This window comes from Athene noctua, chromosome 2, assembly GCF_965140245.1.
Source record: "Athene noctua chromosome 2, bAthNoc1.hap1.1, whole genome shotgun sequence".
NCBI lineage: Eukaryota > Metazoa > Chordata > Aves > Strigiformes > Strigidae > Athene > Athene noctua.
The window spans coordinates 107595251-107622719 of record NC_134038.1 but is presented as its reverse complement, the minus strand read 5'-3'; the positions used below and the strand labels follow the sequence as shown (position 1 = coordinate 107622719).

Genomic DNA, 27469 nt, shown 5'->3' with positions numbered 1-27469 from the left:
GATCTCCTCTTTGTGAACAGAGAAGGGCTGGTGGATGACGTGGAGGTTGGAGGCAGACTAGGGCACAGTGATCATGAAATAATAGACTTCTCTATTCTTAGAGAGGCCAGGAGAGAGCTAAGCGGGACTGACATCCTGGATTTCCAAAGGGCTGACTTTGACTTGTTTAGGCAACTGCTTGTCAGAATCCCTTGGGAGACAGTCCTGAAGGGAATGGGGCTCCAGGAAGGATGAACACTCTTCAAGAAGGAAGTTTTAATGGCTCAGGATCAGGCAGTCCCCAGGTGCTGTAAGAGAAGCTGGGGACAGAGAAGACCACCCTGGCTAAACAGGGAGCTTTGGCTACAACTCAGGGAGAAAAGGAGAGTTTACAGCCTTTGGAAGAAGGGGCTAGCCACACACAGTGATTACAGAGAGGCTGTGAGGTTATGCAGGGCAGAAATCAGGAGGTGTAAAGCCCAGCTAGATATTAATCTGGCTTCAGCAATCAAGGACAACAAGAAATGTTTCTGTAAGTATGTCAGTAGCGAAAGAAAGACCAGGGAGAGTCTCCATCCCCTGCTAGACACAGGAGACATGGTAACAAGTGATGAGGAGAAGGCTGAGGTGCTTAATGCCTTCTTTGCCTCAGTCTTTGATAACAAGACTAGTTGTATTGATGAAATCCAGCCTCCTCAGCCAGAAGAGAGAGACTGGGAGAACGACTCCCCCTGAAATCCAGTAGAACGTCAGTGACCTGCTGCATCACACAGACATACACAAGCCTATGGGACCAGAAGGGATACATCCGAGGTTGCTGAAGGAGCTGGCTGGGGTGCTCGCCAAGCCACTTTCCATCATTTACCAGCAGTCCTGGCTGACTGGGGAGGTCCCGACTGATTGGAAATTGGCCAATGTGATGCCCATATATAAGAAAGGTCAGAAGTTAATTAGGAAATTACAGGCCTGTCAGCTTGACTTTGGTGCCCAGGAAGCTGATGGAGCAGCTCATCCTGAGTACCATCACACAACACATGAGGGACAACCAGGGGATCAGGCCCATTCAGTGTGGGTTTATGAAAGGCAGGTCCTGCTTGACAAACCTGACCTCCTTCTGCGACAGGGCGACCTGCTTATTGGATGAGAGAAAGGCTGTGGATGTTGTTTATCTTGACTTAAGTAAGGCCTTTCACACCGTTTCCCACAGCATTCTCCTGGAAAAACTGGCTGCTCGTGGCTTGGATGGGCACACACTTCACTGGGTAAAAAACTGTCTGGAAGGCCGGGCCCAAAGAGTTGTGGTGAATGGAGTTAAATCCAGTTGGCAGCCGGTCACGAGTGGTGTCCCCCAGGGCTCGGTTTTGGGGCCACTCCTGTTTAACATCTTTATTGATGATCTAGATGAGGGGATCGTGTGCACCCTCAGTCAGTTTGCAGATGACACCAAGCTGGGTGGGAGTGTTGATCTGCTCGAGGGTAGGGAGGCTCTGCAGAGAGACCTGGACAGGCTGGAGCCATGGGCTGAGGCCAACTGGAGGAGTTTCCATAAGGCCAAATGCCGGGGGCTGCCCTTGGGCCACAACAACCCCCAGCAGCGCTACAGGCTTGGGGAGGAGTGCCTGGAGAGCTGCCAGTCAGAAAGGGACCTGGGGGCGCTGATAGACAGACAGCTGAACAGGAGCCAGCAGTGTGCCCAGGGGGCCAAGAAGGCCAATGGCATCCTGGCTTGTGTCAGCAATAGCGTGGCCAGCAGGGACAGGGAAGGGATCTTACCCCTGGACTCGGCACTGGTGAGGCCGCACCTCGATTCCTGTGTTCAGTTTTGGGCCCCTCACTACAAAAAGGACATTGAATGACTCGAGAGTGTCCAGAAAAGGGCTACAAAGCTGGTGCAGGGTCTGGAGCACAGGTGGTACGGGGAGCGGCTGAGGGAACTGGGGGTGTTTAGTCTGGAGAAGAGGAGGCTGAGGGGAGACCTCATCGCCCTCTACAGCTCCCTGAAAGGAGGTTGCAGAGAGCTGGGGATGAGTCTCTTGAACCAGGTAACAGACGACAAGACAAGAGGGAATGGCCTCAAGTTGCACCAGGGAAGGTTTAGACTGGATATTAGGAAGCATTTCTTTTCAGAAGGGGTTGTTAGGTGTTGGAATGGGCTGCCCAGGGAGGTGATGGAGTCCCCATCCCTGGAGGTAAGAGTAGAGATGGCATAACACTTAGGGACGTGGTATAGTTGGGAACTGTCAGTGTTAGGTTAATGGTTGGACTGGATGATCTTCAAGGTTTTTTCCAACCTAGATGATTCTGTGATTCTGTGAAATATTCAGATGTGTAATCTGTGAGATGAGTCCCACCCTATGAATCCATGAGATCCCTAGTAACAATGCAATGGCTCCTAAGCACTTCTAATTTCAGCTATTGACTTTTGCTCTGACACTCCAGGTTCGGTCCCACCTGCCTGTTTCTCAGAGGTGACCTCCGTAAACACATTAAGCAGAAATGACCATATCAAGCCTGTATTAACAGAAAATTAGGATGGTGGTATTATGATCAGTACACATGCCATACCAAAACATCTGCAAGCCCAAGATGGTCACACTTGTCTGACTGAGAGATTCATGATCAGTAGAAGTCCCATTCAGAGATAAAGAGTGAATCAAGGGAAAAATCTAACCACATAGACAAGTTATCTCCTGTTTACCAGGTTTTGAACTGAACAACTTAACACTGAGCATCTTTCCCACAGACAAGCAGGCCACACAGAGATCACTACCCTTACAACAGGCATGAAGATTGCCTTGAGAAAAGGCCCATGTCACTTCTGGCTTAGAAATGAACACAGTACAAATAATCTGGATGAAAGTCTTCTAGCCACATGTGAGAGCACCCTTTCCAGTAAAGTAGCACAGATAAATCCTATATAAACAAATCTAGAAAGCTCACATTTTGTTTGAACAAAGCTCCATGACAGTAATTATTTACAAATTAAATTGTTCACAGAGTCTGCAAGGTCCATTACGTCAAAATAGTAACAAAACCTTGTTTAGAAACGCTTGCACTTGTGCCACATTCACAGAGGTGGATCTGTATGGGAAAAACATTAAAACTAAAAATGATGGAAATAAAAACATTGTATCAAATGGTCAGCTTCAAGGTGGCAGAAACTCTGCACATACATAGCACCAAGCCTTCAAACTCTTCCTATTCAAAATGATTGGGAATACTTTTCTGAAAAATGAACTTGACAATTTTTAACATCTGAAAGGATGCTTTTACATTGTAAGTATTTAAAATTAAAATGAAGATAAATGTAATCTATAAAATAGTGATAAAATAATGTATTTAATTGGTTTTTCAAATAAATTTTGCAAGTTTTCATTTCAACAAGAAATCCACATTTTAGGATGCTCGTTTTCCCCAGTTTATGTGGTTTTGTCACCATTATACAAAAGCACAAACACATCTATATAGCCCCCCAAGACACACATACACACATGTATTTACTTTGTACATATGTATTTTTCATAGCTGGAAGCAAAACCAGATCCATAATATTGAAGCAGTGTTCAAAGGTCCGAAATAACACTTATGTAGGCATATTTTTTTTTGTCATGAGGGAGCACTTTTGCATCTTAATCTCAGTAATTTAGGCTTGAATGACAAAGATCATTCAGCAAACACACAGCTATCAGCTACTATTTTTCAATATACACTTAAAAACTGACCTGCAAATACATGTGAGTACACACGCTCTCCCTCTGTCTCCTAAACTGCTTTTACTGTTGTCTAACATATTTGTGACCGGTTTCCTCTGAAAAGTGATATAATTCATTCCACAGCACTTGAGCATAAGGCTATCTGTAGTTGGTTTTTCATCTCTGGGCAAGGAGATGTCTTTGGCAGCTCAACACAGTCATATTAAGAAGTTATCTAAGTGTGACAGTGAAGTCTGATCCATGCTTCAGAATGGCATGAGATTCCATAAATCCTTCTCTTCAATAAACCTTTCTTTGATCAATTGTGACTGACCAATAAACCCCTACAATGGAAGAAAGCTCAGAGGAGACAGGCAGAGTTGAGGTGCCCATGAATCTCAGGGAATAACATAGGGTGTGACTGACCAGAGCTGTTACAAAGAAGCTGACTTTATTACAACACAAAGGAGATGGAGGGTGGCCTTTGTTTTAGATAAACGCCTATCACGGTTGAGTGGATTAACTAGTGGTGTAAATAGTTCTCCTTGAGTTCTTTAAAAGAGTGTGAGTGTCTCCCTGAGTTAGCCAGACCATCATGGGGGAAGTATATGAGTGGCTCAACCCAATAGAGAGTATAAAACCTGCACAACTAACAAAAGATTTTGAAGACACCAATGGGTTTGAGCTGGCTTCAATTCACATATTCCTCCCTGGTGACTGGGGAAGCCCAGTGTCATGATGGTGAGAAAGTTACAGAGACCAATAAAGAGGATATAGCAATTGCTATATATTCCTAAGTATAACTTACATGAGTATTATCTTTTCAATATATCTTCTATCACTCTTCTAAATCAGAACATCAAATATCTTCAGATAAGTAAATTTCTCATTAAACATCACAGTCCCCACACATGGAATATCTAAAAGACCCTGGTCAGAAGGTAGTGACACCAGTCAATGTCTGTCCAGAAGAAATAAGGCAAATTAATGTCAGATGTGTTGGATGAGATTCAGTGTGGGGCCTATAACAGTGTACTGTTTTTTGCTGGGGTAAAGTTAAATTTCTTCACAGTAGCTAGTATGGGTCTGTGTTTTGGAGCTGTGCTGAAAATACAGACATGTTTTAGTTCTTGCTAAGCAGTGCTTACACAGAGTCAAGGCCTTTTATGCTACTCACACTGTCCTGCTAGCAAGTAGGCCGGGGGTGCACAAGAAGTTGAGAGGGGACGCAGCTGGGATCCAGTCACCAAGGGAATAAATAATTTTTCCTTTCAATGTATCCCAGGACTTCATGAAATGAAACACATGACATCTAATCTACTGTCTCTCCTTTACTGGGTTAAATACCATAAATGCAAATTACAACATTCAAAGTGACTGAAAAAGAAGGAAAACAGAGAATGTAATTGTACAATCAGCACAGTAGCACTGGCCACCCACCTTCTGGTTTAGTTTTTGGACAAAATTCCTGCTTTCAGATGAATCATCTTTTAACAAGGTCTTAAAGATTGTGTGGTCAAACATGTCAATGGATGAAAAAGGGGGATGAAAAGTAGTATCAGATGTAAGTCAAGACCTGTAGTCTCTAATGGAAACACATATGACGGGAAAATCAAAGGATGTGAAGGGAAGCATGACAAAATCCATGAAATATCAGTGTGAACTGAAGACTCACTTCCTCTGAGTTCCTATAAAAATTCAAGCTATAACTCGCTGCACTTCTCATACAAATATATAGACTTATAGTCATCTGGTCATCCTAGATATTACTGGTATTCTAGCCAAACATGTCAGAAGATTACAACATCAGGAGCATCTTCCTATAAGTCACTACAGAAAAATTCTGCCATTTCAACCAATTACTCTTAAATATGAAAGCAAAGTAATAAATAAATAAAATTATTCTTCAGGTCCACAAATAAAATACACACATTCCCATCAAGCTCAAAAGCTGCACCCAAGCAATTATGAAATGTCATCCAGGGATTTTTCAAGGAAACAGTGCCCAAATGAGAGAGTGAATTATATTGCCTTCCATCTCTGAAAAAGTATTGCTTGGTTTAAATCACTTCAGACTGAATTTACGATGTCATTCACTCAGCAATTCAGTGAAATTACACATACACGAAATTCTCAAAAGCATTTTATGCCATCTGTTTGGGATACTTAGTGTGAACATATTCAGGGGGTGAAGTTAGTAATTATAGGGGGAGGAAATTAACATATTGGACTAATTAAGAGCATATTCTGGAAATGAGACAAGGAAGATAACCAATTACAAAACTTTAAAGTTTACTGTTCTTCCAGCTATAAATAAAGATTTTTCAATATGGCTCTCCTTGGAGGTTTCTTGTTGACTTTTTTCCTGCTCTAAAAGATGCTATCAGCACTGTGTCAAAGAATGTGAGCCAGAGAAAAGACTCAGACATTGCAGACTCTACGGTCTGGTTCTATACATCCATGCTGCTGAATGGAGCATGGCAATGTTTCAGTGTGATACATCCTTATTGGTATGAGGGTTCAAAATGAAAGATGAACACAGTTCACCTAATTTTGGACATAAAAAAATGAGAGTAGACTGAGTTCCAGGAGCTTGTTATCTTTGGATCCTTTTAAAGAAAAAGCATTTCATTTCTGCTCCATTTTAGATCCTAGTTTAGGATGAAATCATGCTTTGGACTTTAACTGTACCAGAACTTTACTGACTATGAAGAGGAGGTCACTAGATTGCAGACCTCCCTTTTTAATGAGAAGTACCATAGCTGAATATTCCAGACCATTTTGAAGATCCTGCAATTGTCATGGAAGACAAAAGGAACATGTAGTGGTTAGAAGCACCATGTTGATGATCCACCACATCATTGAAAAAAGTACATCAGCCCATGCTAAACAAAAAAGTGAACTTTTGTCCCTAGCATGTCCCAAAGTTCACTTCATGCTTATGCCTGAGTCTGGACTTATGTCCAACCAGGCTGAAGATGAAGCAGCTTAGGGTTTTACTATATATATAAGCCCATGCTCAAAGCAGAGTACAGGTACACAGGATTTTGAAGCATGCTGCAGAAAGGGCTACAGTCACAAGCATCATGAAAAGGTATGTTCAAGCAAAGCTGAGTGTTGGAGTGTCTCTATATAACAAGTTTCTTTAGTTTCAGAGCAGCACTTCACCTTTTTGATCAGTGATACCTTACAATGACAGTACAATAGAAGAGAGGCTTCTTTGACTTCTCTCTTCCCTTTTCATATTAAAATGCTATTACAGTAGTTGCACTCAGCCTGCGAAGATACCCTGTATTCATGCATCATGCACATAGCTCAGAAAATTATTTTTTGTCAACAGTTGAGAAGTAAATTATTTGCCAACTTCTAAGACAGCCTGGTGTGAAATTTAATCTTTTGCAATAGAAGTTCTGGACAAAGAAAAATACAATATGAATTAATGGCAAGTTTTACAGAAATATTTACAAAAATATTCAAAAGGCAAAGAACACCTGAAAGAAAGGGCCAAAATGATGGAAGGTTTCACAAAACCTCATCTTTCCTTTGATTTCAGCTACAGAATAGAATAGATGGTCATTAAAATTTATACAAGCTAATATGCCACACGAGGCAGAGTTGCTCCCAGGAACACAATGGCAGAGCTCAGACTAGATTCATCTTACAGGTCAACACACCCATTTATATGCAAATTAAGAGACAGTTAAGGCAACACAACTTTCAGATTTCAGTCTGATCTGATTATCTAGATCATCTCATTGTCCTTAAGGAATTGCTAGTCAGAGTAAAACACAATTGATCTGATACAGAATGATCTTTTCTTCATTGAGCCTCATTTCCTTTGTCATTTCTCAGGGCTGGAGAACTGGCTGAATGATAATATCTACATTATTGCAAGATATTTTAATCTCTTCCCTCCATGAAGGTTTACCAGGGGGGAAGAGAAGGAAAAAGAAACAAACTTACTTTTTCCCCCAGTAGCATTACTCCTTGAAACATACCTCCCTCAGTCATGCCACAGGGGAGTGTCTCTGAGTGTGCTTCTCCCACTTCTGAAGCAAAGCTGGATCCAGTTTCACATCTTTTACAGTATCATTTTTATGGTGGTGCATTTTAGCCAAGAATCAAGCACAAGAATCACAGTGCTTTACTCTGCTTTCAAAAACTGGTATGAGGAAAGTGAAGGCACCATATTCCCCCTACTCCTTCCTGCTGTCTGGCCTTAGCTCTCGAGAGAGTATGTGATATTCCCTTTATTCCACTGACAGGGCCGCTAAGTGCCGTCTTTGCCAGAAAAATCTTCTGTCCTAACCCAAATAGAGTCAGGTTTTGGAGACTTGATGGTGGGATCAGGAACCAGAAATGGTAAAGTTTTGTGGTTAAACGTATGTACCATGTTCTGATTTGGACAACTGGTGCTTTTCATGATAAATACTCCATTGATGTGGCTGAAATGATCCAAAGTTCATCCCTAATTTATATGAGCTGTCAGTCTGGTCAGAGCACCTCACTTTCTACAGTGAATGCCACACAAGGACTGTATTTTACTAGCCCATCTACATGTCTTCGCCTACCCAGCCAGGATGCCCCATGCTGCACTTAGAGAAATGCAGTCAGTCTTTCCCAACAAGTCTGAATACAGACACTTTAACTATCACATCAGTCGGTGAGTATAGTCAGTTTAACAGATTAAATATGGGCTGTCATTATTAGTTCACCTGAAGCTCTTTCCAACTGAAGTTTTCTTTCCATGTCACACCACTGTACATTGTTGCCAATGAAAACCCAAGGTTGGAAGCACTGTTTATCTCAGCAGGAAAAGATGTTCCTGGAGCAAGGTCACTCTGAAAACAGATCCTACAGGAACAAGAAGCCAACAAGAAATGGAGAAATAAATACCTGTGACATTGGTGCGGGCTGACAAAGCTTCACAGTACTTTTCTAGCAGAACAGACAAGGGCAGGTTCACAGAAGATTCACAGTGGAGAACTATCTGAAAGAACCGACAGAAACAGAAACAAACCAAATCAAACTGTAAAGCAGCAGCACATAATAGATTTTTTTCATTCATGAGTATGATAATCCCCAGCATCTTCACAGCGGTTCCCATTCATAACTGGTTCAGGTACAGACATCCCCTCCTGACAGAAAAGATTTGTGCTTAGCTCCATGACATCAGGTGGCATTCATTTGACTAAATGTAGGCATCTAAAAATGATACATCCACCTATTCTGGACCTCTTTGTGTGGGAGCTAGTCAACAGCATTAACAAAGGTCAGGACACAATTAATTTCACCTAAAAGTAGATGCCTAAAATAAAGAAGATTAATCACATCCCATTAAGGATCATGTGTGACTGTATAGGAAAAGTTGGCATCCCTGTAAGGCGATCGGCTGAACATGAACCGGCAGTGTGAATGTTTTAAGCCGGCTGAACATAAGCCAGCAGTGTGCCCAGGTGGCCAAGAAGGCCAATGGTATCCTGGCTCGCATCAGAAATAGTGTGGCCAGCAGGGACAGGGAAGGGATCTGTACTCGGCACTGGTGAGGCTTCACCTCAATTCCTGTGTTCAGTTTTGGGCCCCTCACTACAAAAAGGACATTGAATGACTCGAGCGTGTCCAGAGAAGGGCAACGAAGCTGGTGCAGGGTCTGGAGCACAGGTCGTACGGGGAGCGGCTGAGGGAACTGGGGGTGTTTAGTCTGGAGAAGAGGAGGCTGAGGGGAGACCTCATTGCCCTCTACAGCTACCTGAAAGGAGGTTGCAGAGAGCTGGGGATGAGTCTCTTTAACGCAGTAATAAGCGACAGGACAAGAGAGAATGGCCTCAAATTGTGACAGGGAAGTTTTAGACTGGATGTCAGGAAGTATTTCTTTACAGAAGGGGTTGTTAGGCATTGGAATGGGCTGCCCAGGGAGGCAGTGGAGTCCTCATCCCTGGAGGTGTTTAAGAGTTGGGCTGACACAGCGCTGAGAGATATGGTGTGGTTGAGAGCTGTCAATGTTAGGTTAATGGTTGGACTGGATGATATTCAAGGTCTTTTCCAACCTAGATGATTCCATGATTCTGTGATCCTTGGCTCTTTTTAACCATTAAAAAAGACATGAGTTTCTGGCCATCAGAATTCAGAGTGCTGAGCCCTCCACAGAGGTGAGAAAGAGAGCAGTAACATCATGGGCACTTCAAGAAAACTGCAGGTTCAGTACAGGATGATAGTATGTCCCCAAGTAAATTTTAGGAAATGTATATTTAGAGTTGAATCCAAGGAACAGGTTGTCATTTTCGCACTCAGAAATGAAATTACTGAAGTGCCCACTGCAGACTGAGGAGGGAAGCCCACAGAAGTGTGCATCTCAATGTACAGCTGAGTTGGGTTACTGCTTGGAGCAAGAGAAGCTCTTGAAAAGCCCTTTAAGAAAGGCAGAACTAAATGTGGTGAGATAATTTAGGAGTGACACATCAGTGACAGAAACTTGCATTTTCAAACTACAAAACAAATTCTTCCTGACTATTTCTGAGGGGCTATAAAGGTGTGGTAACACACGAAATGTCTTTGCTTTTCTATTTACGCAGAATGACTCTAACATAATACAGGCAGCTTTTACTCAGGGAAATGGTCATACTCTTTGAAAGCTAACGTTACATTTCAGTGCTTTAAGATGTGTTAAGTGATTTCAGAACCCTTTTTATGCCTCTGAATTCCTTCACATTTAATAAGAAGTGGAGTAAATGATCATGACAATAGAATTCATCAGTAATGATGGTTCTTTGTACAATACTATTTCTATCTATTTCTCACTTTGCTGTTATTTTACAAAATAGGAGGTCTTGAAATCCAAACAAGCCTTTCTTAGATTTCATTCTTTCCAAATAACACCATGAAGCTGCTGCTTCTCCACCAGGCAGACTCCAACTCCTGCCTCCTATAGCAAAGTCTTCCAGGGTAGTGACCATGCATGGTCAGGTCAAGGAGATAGGGAAAGGCAATGGCTCTGTTCTGCAGCCAGGGCAGGTGCCATCTTACAAGGCACAGAACTCCAGCTGAGCCTGCCAGAAAGCAGACTCTGTAGTGGTCATGCCTCATATCAGACCCAGTCACGTGAGTTGACATAGCAGAGGCATTTCTTCCTTTCTATCCTTCTGCCCCTCTGCTACCTCACAGGCCAAAGCACTGTCTCACTTCAAAGAAGAAACTTGAGACATGTCCATGTACTGTAAATACACTGCATGTTCAGCTGTCTGCTTCGTAAGATGATGGGAAAGAACAGACAAGAGGTCAGGCTCAGCACAGCATGTGTAGGAACAGAAAGGTTAAATGTCACATTTGCTTTAGGGTCAGCTTAGGTTCATTTGGCTAGAGGGAAAAGTGCCTTCCACATATTATGTTACTTTTGCTTTCATTTTCTCTCCACTAACCACAGTTAAAAGCTTTTTTTGTGTGTGACACTTTTTAAAAATCATATTTAAAGCAGACAAACCCAAAAAACCCTCTTAAAAATAAATCAAAAAAAGAGAAACATTAAAGTAATGTAGAATTCTAAAGATAAATAATCAGGCCTGTGACTGTGCATATATTTTGAAATATTAGTTGCTTTGAGTAACTAATGCATTACTTTACTCAAACTGCATTTCTCTTAAGACAGCTACTATTCCACGACCTCTTCCCACCAATTCAGTTCTATGCTGTCTTGCACATTTACTTGAAACATGCACAGAAATGTTTATACTAACTTGTTTGCAGACATTTATGATCAATCAAAGTAATGCACTGAGGCAGAGATTAAGGTGAAAAGGAGTCCTTTACTTTCTAAAGAAGGGGCATCAACTAATAGTCTGCAGGCCTGTTCTGACTCTTCAGAAAAATATATGGAGCCTTTGGTCAAATTTCTGTTCGCATTCGAGAAGACTTTGAGAAAAGGCGAGGATTAATTGTTTTAGTGCGTCACTGTCTGTGTCTCTCATGGTCTCATTTCATTAGACCTTTCCCCTTGGCCATGATCACTGCTCTTCATTAATCCATATCTCTGTCAGAGGGCATGCAACTACTTGGCACAATCAGAGGAACTCACCATAAGATCACCTCTAGATATGGGAAGGGTAGATGTAAAGGGCAACAACCTAAGAGAGAGTAACATATTGCTACATTATGTTGTTAGAAGTTGCAAGACACTAATAATAGTGTGTCCTCTGCAAATGGAAGGGCTCCAATCTTGCAAATATTTATTTATGCAGAATTTGTTCTTTGCCATGAGAGTACTCTCCAAAATCGCTAACATGAAGTCATAAAAACCACATATGCAACATTATATGATATATGTAACATGTCTCAGTGGATCCATATGGAGAGCTCTGGGCACAGAGAGATATCTGACCCATCATAGTGTTGCCTCCTCTCAGTTCCTACGAGAATTTGTGATTATTTCACATAGATTAGACAGGACTTGTAACTTAATTTTAAAAAGAATTAACATAGAGTCCTGGTTTGAAAGATTATTGTATTCCACTAGTGAGATAGATAGATAGATAGATAGATAGATAGATAGATAGATAGATAGATATAAAACAAAGGAACGCTAGTACTGTAATTCACCTGCATTGGAGAGGTTGTTTTCTTTGCTCAAACATGTAAGAAATGGCTACAGTAATATAAACAACCCTCCCAGCTATGAACAGGATTCAAAACTGTCAATATAGGCATGAGGCTACTGCAGAGATACAATGGACAGGACCTTGTAAATTTAAAATCTAGCAATAAGAAGCAACAGAGCAGATGAAGTCAGCATGACTGAAAACTGAAGGAAAGAGATGAAGTGGAAAAGAATGACACATGATAGTGCAATATTTGTGGCCAAGATGGGGGAGGTAAGCTTGGAGGCAGTGAATGCTGCCAAACACAGACAGATGCATACACTCCACTCTCCCATTCTCACATAAGAATTCCCAGATACCATATTCTAGCTATCTAATAAAAGCCAGCTTTTTAGAAAAAGCTGTTATGCCTCCCTGTAAAACATCTGTTGGTGGCACACTGAACAAAAGCAGAGGTGTTGACATCTGAGGCAATAGTGTCAAAGTAACAGTGCAAAAACTCTCCATTTAAAAAAAAAAAAGTAGTATCTAGTACTTATGAGGTCCTAGAGAAATTCATCCCATGGAACTATAATAGCATCTCATCAGAAAGCCAGGCACAGAAAAGCAGTGGGATTTATCTCAACTGGCTCAGGCTTCAAAATAGAGAAAGCAACAGCTGAGCTGATCACCCCGGGATTCCCTTGCAATTCAGGAAGATAATTTTTCAGGTGCAGTTCATCTGTCATATTTTAAATCTTTAAGATTAAATGAATCATTCCCTGACCTTCACTGACGGCACTAGCTGAGTCTCACCCACTATAAAGAGAGAGTAACTTAGATTAATCCTTTCTAAATTTTCTTTAGACACTACATACAAAAAGGAAGGTAAAAAACATTCTTAGAGGTGATGGCTGCAGAAGACAGGAACATATCACCATCTTACAAAATTATCTGGAGTACTACTGTTTTCTTTCTTTTACTGAGCACAATGAAGTGACCTTCCACCACCAAACAATTTTGTGGTTATCAACCACAGAACGTGCTCAGTCCACAGCTGACATGAGAAGGATTCATCTCATGTCTCCATTGCAACACAAAGATGAAGTCTAAGTCTAAACTAGCTATCTATGCTCCTTAAAAAGTCAAAGCACTTTCCCCTCCTGAGTAGACATCTATGGTAATGGCATGGATCATGTCAGGAGGATACTTATTCCTACCCTTCATTTCCGTGAAGCAGCACTGTTGTTAAGACTCCTGCTGCACCTCCTGCCAGGGGTTTCTGTAAAACATCTGGGAGTGCTGAGGCCTTAAAATCTACCTCCTTTCAATGTCAACAGTACAGTGAAATTGCTTTCAGCAGACAGAAAGCTGCTACATTGTAGTTGTGCCCCAGAACAAAACAAAACAAAACAAAAAGAAAACCTGTATTTAATTTTTACTTCTTCAATTAGACCATTCAAATAAATTAATTAGAGAAATACTCCTGGCTCAAAGGTAACCTTATTAAGTTAAATTCTCCAAATACACCCTTTCTACAATGAGATGATGAGGTTGAGTGTTCACTTGAATGTTTGGTAAGGACTGACTCAGGGCAGTGGTCCAATTAAGTGCAAAAAGTGTTAGTTTGTGTCCACAGAAGCTCAGTTTAGTGAAACACATGCATCTAACTTCACCACAAAAATATAATTAGTGAAAGAGCTCGATGCAGAAAATGAAATCAAATCCCACACTTCTTGACAAAACCTGTACTCTGAACACAGCTTGGGAGTTTCCAGGGCAGGCAGGCATCTGGCAAGTTTTACAGCGATTCCTGTCATCACCAGTATTTGGGCGTGAAAACAGATGCTTTGGGAAAAACACCAGGTATTCAGTGGAATGCACTTATAACAAATGCCAACATTCATCTGAGCAGCTCTTTCTCTCTAACAAGAGATGGCAATACATTGGAGAGAATGAGGAGAGCCAGAATATTGGCTGACTACTGATCACTTGAAGGAATAATCACAACCGGGAGAGAGAAGAATGGTGCTTAAGGAGAAAACCAGAGAACAGCCTAGGAGAGGAGGAGAAGGTAGTCTTTTCTGTGGCCAGGATGGATTTATATTGTGTCATGTGGCTACTTCATACACAAGATACACGAAATGAGATGCTTATTAAAGGATGGTGCTAAGAGGGGCAGCGGAGTGGAAATACTTCGGTTGTTGAAGAATCAAAAATGTCAGTTCTCTGCTTCAAAATATCTTTGGCCTTTCTCAGCTCAGTAACTTAACTTTGCTAGTGCAGTGGCACTTGGCAGTATACAATCATTTGGCTCTGCTTCATCACAAAAATAATTTCCATTTGTGATAGAAGGTCTAAAGACAAGTTTTCACAGGAACCTGCAACCTGAGTCTGTTGATGTTACAGTAAAAGGAAAGACTGCTAGGACAGTTCAGGTAAAACAGTCTCCTTTTTGAGTCATCCTTCAGCTCTTTCAACTCCCTGTCATTACCTGTCTCTAAGTTAATTCAAGCAGCTAGATAAAATAGTGCTACCAGCTAGTGAACCCCAAATGATCCAGGAGACATTGTTCTATGATCTTAGAGGCCAACATGTATTCTGCAGCTCTTCCAGGAAGTCTGGAGAAAAAGAATTCTAAGTGCACATGGAATGGGAAGTAGGACCTCAGTTCAATAAAGCAACTAATCACCTGCTCAGTTCTAAGCATGAAATTAAATTCATCTTTATTCAGAAATACATAAAAAACCATCAAGCATCTGTTACACTGAGCCCACCACTGAACTTCACTGTTGTCTTTGAAACTTGGAGATCTGCCTTCATTAAGCATCTGCCTACATGCTCTGCTGAATAAGAGAGTAGAGGGGAGGTTGATCCACTGAAAACCATGCATGTGCTAAGTGCTTTTCTGAGTCACAGCATACAAACCAAAACTGTTTATGGCCACCCGTGAGCTGGACTTGTCCAACCAAGTCTCCATGCCCTTCCAAAGCAAGATGAGATATTAAAAAGGAACAAAATAGCATTTGAATCATAGGCTACAGCTGTCTTCAAATAGAATTGTTTAATGGAAAGATTTTTCAATTCCACATCCTTGAAGAGTTTTGCTCTTCATTCCCCATATCTGTGAATATCATATACAGAACCTGGAAAGGGAGCAAGCCCTTCACAGCACTCCTGCCTTCATGTCTGCCCTTTCCCTAGGCCTTCACACCAAACCTATGACTAATTCTTTACAACTCATTCCACCCAATTCACATTACTATGAATTGCCTCAGCAGCTCAAATGTGATTCACCTCACTCAAACTATTTCAGCAGGTGTTGCTTTAGTCTCCCTGAACTAAGTGGCAGAAGGAAGCATTGTCAAGGAACAATCCATCACTTCTGCTTTAAACATGTAGTCTAGGACAAGGTGACATGCACTGGAAACAAACTACACAGGGAATCCGGAGTAGCTCAAGATTAAAAGTCACATTTACCAAAATGAATGCCAGTATCTCAGCTACCTCTCCCAGGCAAACTGTTATCTACCTGATTAGTCTCTGCAAAGATGATTCACTCATCCATAGTTATCACGGTGCCACTACACTTCAAGGCCTCCCTTCACAGGCTCTCCCAATTCTCACTCATCAAATGTTAGCTCCTACTCTTGATTCTTCAGGTCTCTGACACCATGCTCCCACCTAAAAAAGGTCAAAACTCAGTTCCCATTCTGGATCAAGACTTTAATCAGTGAGTGATACATGCTCTCACTGTCCATGGAATGTTGACAGTCGTACCTTGTGTCCACCATAAAGTGTTCCTTTGACTCAAGACTTCATGACAGTTCACTGCTGATGACCAGTGTCACCTCACTGGCTCATTTTTAATTCTCTTTTTCTCCATCCATTGCTTCTTTATTAAACTGCTAATTCTTGGGCTGGAGCTCACCTTTAGTATTTGAAAAGCACATATCGCAGTGAAATTTAACTCCAAGACTGGAAAGAGAAGGTCTAACAACAGTATTTCATTATCTGAAGGGGAATTACAGAGGAGTCAGACCCTTCTGACTGGACAAGGAGAAATATAACCTCCATTTTAAAAAAACGATAAAAGGAAGACCCGAGGAACTACAGGCCAGTAACTCTTACCTCTGTGCCTGGCAAGATCATTGGAGTGGATCCTCCTGGAAACTATGCTAGAGCACATATAAATTAAGGATGTGACTAGTGACAGCCAACATGGCTTTACTAAGGGCAAATCGTGCTCAACAAATTGGGTGATCTTCTATGACAGGGTTACAGTGCTGTTAGATAGGGGAAGAGCAATGGATGTCATCTACCTGGACACATGCAAGGCATTGGATGTTGGCCTGAACAACATCCTTGTCTCTAAGTGGATTTGATGGATGGACTGCTCTGTTGATAAGGAATTGGCTCAATAGTTGCACTCAGAGTTGTGGTCAATGGCTCAATATCTAAATGGAGAGCAGTGACGAGTGACATTTCTCAGGGGTCAGTGCTGTTTAACATACTTGTTGGTGACATGGACAGTGGGATTGAGTGCACCCTCCACAAGTTTGCAGATGACACCAAGCTGTGTGGTGCGGTCAACACGCTGGAGGGAAGGGATGGGACATCCAAAGGGACCTGGACAGGCTTGAGAGGTGGGTCTGTGCAAACCTCATGAAGTTCAACAAGGCCAAGTGCAAGGTCCTGCACATGGGTCAGGGCAATCTCAAGCACAGGCTGAGGGATGGATGGACTGAGAGCAGACCTGAGGAGAAGGACTTGGGGATATTAGTGAATAGAAAACTATTATCCAGCAATGTGAGCTCACAGCCCAGAAAGCCAACCATATCCTGGGCTGCATCAATAGAAGTGTGGCCAGCAGGTCAAGGGAGGTGATTTTTCCCCTCTGCTCTGCTCTGTTGGGACCCCACCAGGAGTACTGTGTCCACCTTTGGGGCCCCCAACATCAGAATGACATGGACATGCTAGAGGGAGTGCAGAGAAAGCCACGAAGATGATCAGGGGGCTGGAGCACCTCCTCTGTGAGGACAGGCTGAGAGAGTTGGGGTTGTTCAGCCTGGAGAAGAGAAGGCTCTGGGAAGACCTTATAGCGGCCTTCCAGTACTTAAAGGGGGCTACAGGAGAGATGGGGAGGGACTCTTTATCAAGGAGTATAGGGATAGGATGAGGGGTAACAGTTTTAAACTGAAAGAGGGCAGATAGCTATAAGGAAGAATTTATTTCCTGTGAGGGTGGTGAGACACTGGAACAGGTTGCCCAGAGAAGCTGAGGCTGCCCCCTCCCTGGCAGTGTTCAGGCCAGGTTGGACGGGGCTTTGAGCAACCTGGGCTAGTGGAAGGTGTCCCTGCCCATGGCAGGGGGGTTGGAACTAGTGATTTTTAAGGTCCCTTCCAACTCAAACCAGTCTATGATTCTGTGATTGTCAGAAGTTGACAGCAAAAGGACAAGAGGCCCATATCATTCACAAGTTGAAGTAAGGGAAAATCTCACAGGACATGTAGAAAAAATTATGCACCCTAACAGAGTCTGAGCATTGGAAAAGAGGTGCAGAGATTTCATGAAAAGAGGTTCAGAAATGTTGTGAAATCTCCACCTTTGAAGATTTTCACAACTGTACTGTATGAGGCCCTGAGCAACATGACCTCATTTTGGAATGAGTCCTGCTTTAAGAAGGAGGTTGGACAAGAGAGCTCTAGCACTTCCTTCCCACATAAATTAGTTTTTCACTCCTTGATTCTAGGACATATAGCGCTATGGTAAAGAGTATAATAGATAACAGTTGGTCCCAAACCCTTTCTATTGGCAATGCTGTAATTAACAGTTTACAGACTGTATCTTGAACAATAATCAGCAATGCAAAGGCTTTGAGATTTTTTTCACTCATGTTTCTAATATTTTGGACTCTGTTTGCATAATCATAATTAAAATATGCCAAATACTATGAAAAGGTATTTAAAAATATTTTAATATTTAAAGATAGAATTTTCTTTTTAGTTTTTTTTTTTTGTGTGTCCAAAAAAAATACTGAAAGTCTGCCAAGATTTTAAAATATTAATAAAAAGACACTTGTTTCATGAAAAGACACTTGTTTTGAGAAAGTAGTGGTTTGTTACACCTAGGAAGGTCTCCCAAGTTCAAGATGGACTAAATAGTTGATCTCCCAGAAGACAGGACATGAGGCAGGATGAAGAAAGATCCTCTGATTTGGAGCTCACCTAGTCAAAATCCTGTTATGTGCCCTGAAACATCATTCTTGTCAGTCAGAGGGATAACCCTGGCCTTCCTCTCTGCTTTGAAAGAGTCAATCGATAACAGAAGGAGCAGACTGGCCCCTGGACATCCTCACCCTCAAAACAAGGAAACAGCAGGAACACAGCACTCGTCTAAGTAGCCCTGGGGACTGGAACTGAGAAAGCAGAGAGGTTATGCCTGTGATGGCTACACTATAAAGTACAGCCACTGGTGCTGGCTCACAGGCCATTTTTCTGCTCCTGCTGGCATGAGTGTCCTGAAACCCAAGCTTTGTCTGGGCTGTGGGAGTCTGCTACTGCCACTCAAAGGCAATTGATACTTTAGTCTATGCACTGAGATGCCTGCTAGCAGAGCCTGGCCAGCAGCCCCACAGGCAACCTGTTTGGACTCATCAGCACACTTCCTTTTATTCCCTTTCTCCTTTCTTCCTTCCTTTCCACTGGAAAAGCCACCTCTGCTTGAGGACAGCACTCCTAAAACTAAGGCAGCACAGAGATAACAGCATTCAGAAAGTCTCCCACATCCCAGGAACCTGGGTAACAGCAAGAGAGATTATCCCATAGCCCTCCAAGGCAGGTGGCTCCTTTCCAGTTCTCTGGTACTTCAGCTACTATTACCAGGGCAAGGGTTTAGCATTGCAGTGAGAACAGCTAATGTTTTTTAATCCCCATCTGCATTGCTCACTATTTACTTTCCCGGCATACACAACCCAGAGTGGATAGTTATTCAGCCAGGATTACTCAAAAGTTTATAGAGCTTTAATTAGTTACATTTTCTTACAGCTCTGTTGAAGAAGTACTTTTCAGCTCTTGAAATATCAATTGGCTTTTCTTTCTTATTTAGTGAAAACAAGCCATGTTTCTCTACAAACACATGCCGTTTAATTGATCATTCCCAGAGATAGACAACTTCCAGGTTCTCCACCCATTTAACTCCACAACAGAGCTGTCAATCTGGGCAACAAGGCGTGCACGGGCAGGAGCAGCACGGTCCCAGCACCTGACTCTCAACGTGGGCTCACTTGCACAGCAATGAGGTACTTGTGAGCCAGAGGTCAGGACAGGATGTCGAAACCCACCTCTGTGAACTGGCTTTCTCAGAATGACACTGTCCCTGCCACAGCACTTCCTAAATGGCACAGCCTATGTCAAGACCATGCAGAGCCGGCAGAACATCCTCTTGTGAGAGCAAATCCGAATGATCCCAGACCCAGGGAACCGATCAGTACTTATGAAAGCATGACATGCAATATGTCAAAAAGCACTGCAGGAAGCATCTAAGAGTTATCCCCAAACTGGCACCAGAAACTGGAAATTATATCTTCTTATTTGGACATGATTGATGAAATTCAAGCAGCCATTCATCTGAAGGACAGTGCTTGTTAGATGACTGATTGCAATAGTAAATGACTAGTTTCTATTTGTCTTCTCTTGTAATAAGGGCCAGAGCAAAATCTATCCAAATCTTCAGAGAAAAAAAAAAATTAACCACATCAAGCTCTTTACCCAACACTCACCAGCTCAAATCAGATACAGCTATTTTCAAAGCTAATGAGATTTAAAATTAAAAAAGGATTAGCAGTAAAAGAAAGTAATTCTGTATAAAGAAATAGTTTGATGAAGCAAGCTAGCAGGCAGTGTTTAGTTGTCAAGGCTGGTTGTTACCAATAGAAAGATAAGGAGGCAAAGACAATGTTTATGCAGTGCTTTGATACATATCATTGCACATCTACAGGAGGCAGGGAGGTGCCATGTGGCTCGCTGGACAGCTCCGGCTTTACCTCCAAGAATTAATGCTTGCACTTTAAGCGAGAGCAGACTGCATTTGGGATTGAAAGTGGTATAGGTTAAAAGAAAGAAAGACAGGTTGGTGATCAAGATTTGATCTATCTGTTTCAATTTACAGACACAGAGTGGAAAAGTAAATTCCTGAAAAAATGTAATTTCCTGGATAAAATTTTAATCTAAAGTAAAAGCAGCTCTTTCCCAAAGCCTCCTTCTTGGGTTTGCAGTGCTGCAAACCTGAAAGTGACATACACTAAAAAGGATCAGATTCATCAGTGTATGTAGCCTGTTTTTACCACCCACATTTCCTCACCTCCCCTCCTCCCCCAAAAGTAAAATCTGCAGAACTACTAAAAAAATCTAGAAATGTGCAAGTGGTGGTTCTAACATAATATTTTTAAAATTTTTGGTTTACTAATATATAGGGCAAAATGAAAATAAAAAGAAAACAGAAACACACTTCCTTAAATAGTTGATATCATCCACCACTCTGTTTTTCTCATTGTGAACCTCTCAGATCATCACATCACCAGCAGGATCCCACAGTAATCTTTAACACAAAGAAAGCTGATCACTGAATTCAAAGCAATGGAGTTTGCCTTAGAGAAAAATGCCTCCCTAGGGCACTCATTGTGAGCCCTGAGCATACAGCATACTCCATCTGAGCTAATAAATCAAACAGTGCAAAGGTCTGTTTTAAGTACTTAATCATTTATACTGTTAAATTTTTAGAATGGTTCCTGGCTACATTTTTGCCCCAAGCAATCTAGCAGTATCTCAAACAGTTCCCAGGAATGATCTGGGGGTTAGGCTGCACCACGGACCATTCTCAACGGGCACTTTGCACACCACCTCCCCATTTTAGAAGCTGAAGAAGTCTAATAGCATGGGCAGAAGCTGCTCTCTGGCATTTGGCCTGAAGGCTGAAGAACTGTCCTGGCAATCTTAATGTACTAGTAGATACATAGCCTATGAGACTGCAACTAAACATGTATGCACCTGATAGTGCACACTCTGCAATGAGATCGTTGCACGCCAGCTTCAGCAGAGGCATGCAAGAAGCAGGGCAGGCACAACTGCGCTTTCATTTGCAATATGAAGGCCACAGAGTTTAGAGGACTTGATCATTATTTATCCTCCAGTCTTGACAGAATAATATGTAAGCAGATGCCTTATATGAACAAAAGCTATAAAGGCTGCTTTCTTTCTATCTAAGGGCAGCTATGAATATCACTGAAATGTTTCATGGCAAAACTACCAGTCAGCCAACATCAGCCATTCTTCCTTGTATACAACTACCTCCTTCAAATATCCAGTAATTACCACAAGATGGCTACAAATTTAAACCCTGTCAAAGTACTACACCAGGAAAGTCTTCTCATGATAAAATGCTTATGCTGCATTAATTCACAGTATGACTGAATTTTGGCAGTCTCAGACCAGGAATATTATTTAACTTGTCACCACTGGCTGAAATACTCAAACTGCTCTGGCTGTTTCAACAGCTTCAGGAGAGCATATGAATTATTGCAAGCTTTGTTTTTGTTTTCGTCAAATAATCCCCCCTCCTCCAAATTAACGTGAACTCAGCAAGGTCTCTATCAGAATGTCCTAAGATTCATTTGCCTTTGCTTTATGGTTTGTTTGTTCGTTCATTTTTCACATTTAAGTAAATGCATTTTCCAGTGTATATATGCACAGAAACCCTTTAAGAGAACATAAATTTCAGACCCTGCCGTGCAAGTCTTCACACTTTTGCTGACCAGCCCTGTGAAATCTGACAGGTCATCTGCACCAGCATTTTCATGTGGCAGAACTAGTTCTGTACTAGAAAGTCGCCTTGTTTTGTAAGTGTTGCAAACCTGCAGTTCCCATAAAACACAATTGCTCAGCTGCTGTGTAAACTTAAGCTTCCTTAATCGGGTAAGGGCCTGCTCCCACAAGCAGCTATGCCTTTTCTCAAATCCACAAATGTGAATAGAGTCATTGACTTAGAGTCAACTTGCAAGTGTTTTCAAGTTAAACAGGAACTTAAGAGCTTTGGATTTGAGCCAAAGTTTTAAAACATTGCTCTTAAGCTTCTTGGTGCAAAGTTTCATCCAGCTGTAAAGCAGAAATACAGATTTACCAACAACAGTCATGGATGAAAACACACCCCAAAAGAACAGTAAAAGCTCTGCTTTTGTGACAACTGGAGCAACAAGAGCTCTTCTATACTTGAGGCTGAAGATCACCTTCCATCACATTATTTCCACGTACCGCGTGGGCATACACGAGTCTCTATCAGACACAAGTATGCTACATGCAAACAATCTCCTCTATATAAGCACACTCGGAATACGCTCAAAGTACCCATTTCTCTCAGAGTAAATGCGTTTTATAGAAACTTGACATTTTGTTTCTTAATCTGTGCCTTTTTTTTCTTCCTTTCAAGGCAGCTGTTTTGGTTTTAAAGCAGCACTGTAATTACCAAAATTTACAGAAATAATTCAAATGCAAAGTTATAGGGGAACTGGAAAACTGTCCATAGATTACATCTACAAAGGAAGTGCATGACATTTTTTGATTCATTGAAAAAGAATTAGTCTGGCCGCTCTCAGTACCTAGGTACTTTTGATAACCTCACTGGTAAGAATTCCCCCTCTCTAAACATAAACGGAAATATTTTTATGGACCAAAAGAAATCAATAGAGGAAAACACAGCATGGAAAATGATAAGAAACAAAGATTAGGAAGAACTAGTTTGGGATTGAAGACAAGTGTGTAGACCCATGCCACTCCGATCCCACATCCACTGATCTCTGACTGTGGAAAAAAAGACATTGGTGGAGCTCAGAAAATATTCTCTGTCTTCTAAGAAAGCTACTTTTAAGATTAAATCGTTACTTGGCTTTGGAGCTTGTTGCTTTTCCTGACCTGTCTTCCCTCTATCTTTCTTTATTAGAAAAATTAGATAGAGGGGGGAAAAAAAAAAAAAAAAAAAGACCATAAGAAAATAGAACAGATTATCCAAGGAAAATGTTAAAGATGGGCCAATTACACTACAGTTCAGGAGGATCACTGCCACTTCTTTAATGCTGTGGGAACAGCCTTTACAAATTGTGCACAAGATCAGTGTACCTCCTGCTTAATCTCTCACATCTGTTTTGCAAGTAAGATTTACCACGCTTGAAACTATTACTTAAAACAAACAAGCTACCAAAGAAGTCAGTCTGACTTAGGGCTGGGAAGGCTGTTTTAAGTCCCGTCTTACACAGGCCAATCTTATCTCCATCTCATCCCAGCATCACACAGGGGGAAATGAGTGATGATGAAGGAACATGAGGAAAAGCCTCTCTTACATTTCACTCAAGAGAAACTTTGAACGAACGCTTGGATGGATGTGCAGGCCGAGCTTTGCCCTTTGCCATTGCTGTTCACTGATCCCTGCGGTAAAAGAGCGACCGGTGCTGAGCACATGCTGTGAGGGACCAGGACGAGAGCCTGGGGATAAAAGGCACCAGGGCGAGAGGCTGGGGACAACGGACACCAGCCAGGGCCACTCACTGCCCCCCTGAACTGAGCGGTGGCTGGAAAACCCCTTTTCTATGGGGCAGGGAGCTGCGACCCCAGCGAGGCCCCTGTGCTGGACCTTTTCTGTCAAAGAGAGAGGACAGGGAGGCGGCTGTTTCACAGAGAAGAGGACGCCAAGAAGGGTCATGGTTCAGCCCAGGGGCTGTGAGCGGACCCAGAGGTGAGCGGCCGTGGGGTTTCAGCGCCTGGAGACGGGCGGGAGCTGTGAGGGAGCGTGTCACAGGCCCCGGGACGGATCCCTCAGCACCCGGGGGCGGGCGGGAGCTGTGAGGGAGCAGGCAAGGGCCTCCGGACAGGGTCTCTCAGCGCCCGGGGACGGAGAGCATCAGGGAGGGAGCGGGTAAGGGCCGCCGGACGGGCTCCCTCAGCGCCCGGGGCGGGCGGGACCTGTGAGGGATGGGGCGCAGTCCCCGCTCCCTCACAGACCGAGCGGGTTCCCCGAGGTCGTGGGGCGTCCCGCGCCCTCCCTCCCGCCCCCCCGCCCTCCCTCCCTGCCCCTCGCCACCCTTTCCCCGGCCTCGGCACTTACGGGCAAGAGCAGGAGCGCGGCGGCCGCCGCCGCCGGGAGGCTGCGCTGCGGCGCCCGCCCCGCCATGGGGCTGGCGGGGCTGGGGGGGGGTGGTCTCCCCGGGGCTGGCTCTGCCCGCTCAGCCGGAGCCTCCGCGCTGCCCTGGCGTTGGCATCTCCCCCCCCGCTGCTGCCCTTGACCCCTGCCCGCCGCCGAGGAGCCAGCCCCAGCGCCGCCGGCGCGTCCCAGGGCAAACCCCCGGGAGGGAGGGAGGGAGGGAGCCGGGCGGGGGAGCCAAGCCCAACCTCCGCCCAGGATGCCTCGGGGATGGAGGCAGCTGGGGGCGCCCCGGGGGAGCGCGACCCTCAGAGCCTCCAGAAGCAAAGGGGACCTTCCTCTCCCTCGGCAGTGAATGCAGGAGGGATTCCCCTCTCCACGAGGCACTGGGTGCAATAGGGTCTTCACTGCCCGCAAGCCTCCAGAAGCAAGGGGGTCACTCCCTTCCCGATCCCTAAATGCAATGGAGATCCCTTTCCCCAAGCGCTGGGTGCGATGGGGACGCCTTCCAGACAAGCCTCCAGAAATAACGGGAATCCTCCTCCACCCCCCCATATATTGGGGATTCCACTGCCTCAGAGTTTCCAGGACCAAGAGGATTCCCCCTGCCCAGGCTGCAGGTTCAATGGGTACCCCTTTCCAAAATTAGGTGCAGTGCAGACACCCCCTACAATCCTCCAGCAGCAGTAAGAATCCCTTCACCACCACTCCCTCCGCCAGGCATTAGGTGCAATGTTAACTCTGTTGCCCATAAACTTCAGGAGCAAAGCGTTCCCTCACTGCCCAGGCACAAGCCTCAAGAAGGAAGGGGGAAGCCTCCCTGACACAATGTGCAGTGTGAATCTTCCAGGAGTAAGGGGACACCCCCCACTCCTAGATGTACAGTTCTTAGGTGCAATGAGGACCTCCAAGATAATGAGGAGCAAGTCTCTAGGCTTCCTGGGTACCCCAGAGGCAAAAGAGTTCCAGCCTGCTGGTCATCAAATTAATCAGCACACCTTCGCCTAAATCTCCAAGCCTGTGGGACATCCCCTTTGCTATTCCTTAGCTGCAATGGGAAGCCCTTTCTTCCCAGCACCAAGCCTTCGTTACCAAAAGCAGCCTGTGTGGCTGTTTCTTGTGCACTCGCTCTTTGAAACTCATCTATGGGTACTTGCCAGACTGGACGCCTATGCAAGCAAAGGCAAAACAAGGTCTATATCTTCATGCTATATGCACACTGACACACTTTCCCGGGGTGCTTCTGGCCCTCTGCTCAATTGTCCTAGGGTGGCTGTTGGTGCTAAGGGAATTGGAGTCAGATTTGGACACCCGACCCTATTGGGGCCCATAAGCTCCCGTGCCTCATAGAGACTAATTACTCCCTGCCTTCTGCACCCAGCTAGGCCTATCCACACAATGGATGCATTTGTAGTATTGTTCAACTGTGGGCATCAGGCCAAGCTCTGGTCTTCCCAGTGCCAGCAATAAGCCTAAAAGGACTTCTTTCTCCTCTGCGCCATCCCATCTTCCCAGAGAAAAGCCAGCTGAATCACACTTGGTACCTGCCCACAGCTGCAGCTGGGTCTGTCCCCAAAAGCTCAGCCATGTCCTGTGGCACACAAGTCTCAGTCACAGCTCTGGACCAGGAGCAGACACGACCTGCTCCTCCCCAACCCATCTGCTGGATTTCCAGGGGGAGCAGTGTCATACACTGCCTGTCACCTCTAATGGGCAAAACCTGCCCTAGTCACCTGTTGCCAATGGTCTCCTTTCAGGAGACATTCTTCTCCCTGAGACATTGCCTTTCCACCACCCTCCTTGGCTTTTTATTTTTATTTTTTTTTTTAAATTGATTGAATGTCATGGTGGCAGAGAGGAAAGAGTTCCAGAATTTTCTCAGGGTCTGCAAAAGCGTGGCAAGCTGTACTTAGAAGCAGAAGTACCTGGTCTTAGGGGCCTTGCTGAATTATTTTGCTTTTTGTTATTTGCTCGGAAAGGCTTAAACCAACAGCTTCTAAACCTCTCTAAAGCACCTCCAAGGAAGCTTACATCCCTAATCCCATGCAGGAATCCCACTTAATACAGTGTGAATATCACAGTAAGGAGATAGACACTTATATACCCTAGAGGACCTGGAATCCTCCTAACACACCGGCAAAAGTTTTTATAAAGCAGCGTTATTTTCTCTTTTCCTCTGGTTATTCAATGGTTTGAATGCATTTAAATATTTAAGATTGCCTAGGTTTTCCTTCTGTGTCAGCTGCCCACCAACATTTGTTTCATTATTAAAAGAAAACAAAACTGTAACCCAAAGTTGCATACTTCCAATTAATATGAATGCTTTCATGAAAATGCAAAAGGACGAATAAATCCAGCACAATTTTTTATTGCATTTAAACATCCACCTCCAGGACTGGAAACTCACATGCAACAGGATTATGTGAGCCCCTGAGAATTGGTAAAGGAAGCCTGAAGCTGCATGCGCATAGACATAGGTCAGCTGCCCTGAAACTAGAAAGGTTTTCCAGCATGCTGCTTCATGGTTTTCTGTTATGATTTATCTGTGTTTATTGCGCTGTCCAGAACTGGAGCCTCATAATGTTAAAGGCTGTATTGAAACAGAACAAAACAACCTCAAATTGTGACTATCTAAGGATTAAACAAGTCATTCTCTCAGTGTCGTTTCCAGGGATTTTCCCTGTATAGCTGACTGCAAAGTCCAACTAAAGATTTCATGGTCTGCGTTGCTTATAAGGTCACTCCCCTTAAGATCTCCTTGTGTTCTTTATGGGCTAAGTTCCTGCTGCAGCTTGTCGTTCAGTCATGGTGCTCCCGAGGACTCTTCTCCTGGTCATCTCCTTGTATAAAATGTGTAGGAACATTCACATACTGTCTGGCTTTATGGGTGGAATTGGTCAAAGAGTTAAAATGGAGACAGAGACATATATACAGACACAGATACACACATACACACGTGTGCATGTGGATATGGCATATGAAATATAAGCCTTGTTCTTTTAGGAAACAGACTAACACCCATGAGCTCAATACGTAGAGATCTGG

At 43.5% G+C, this 27469-nt stretch overlaps 1 protein-coding gene across 2 annotated transcripts in view; it reads right to left on the bottom strand.

Annotated features, from left to right (window-relative positions):
* CRHR2 (corticotropin releasing hormone receptor 2) overlaps window positions 1-24591 on the bottom strand; it is a 160656-nt gene extending 136065 nt beyond the window's left edge. Inside the window, exons 1-2 of one of the 2 annotated variants that reach the window (XM_074899832.1) lie at window positions 24389-24591; window positions 8568-8661 (exon numbers count right to left, since the gene is read on the bottom strand). In XM_074899832.1, coding sequence (XP_074755933.1) covers window positions 8568-8661; window positions 24389-24454 — 160 coding nt within the window. In that variant the 5' untranslated portion in view covers window positions 24455-24591. Of the gene's footprint in view, window positions 1-8386; window positions 8496-8567; window positions 8662-24388 lie in introns of those variants that run through there. The other variant, XM_074899834.1, reaches the window with a different exon arrangement.
* Window positions 24592-27469: the final 2878 nt, after the last annotated feature.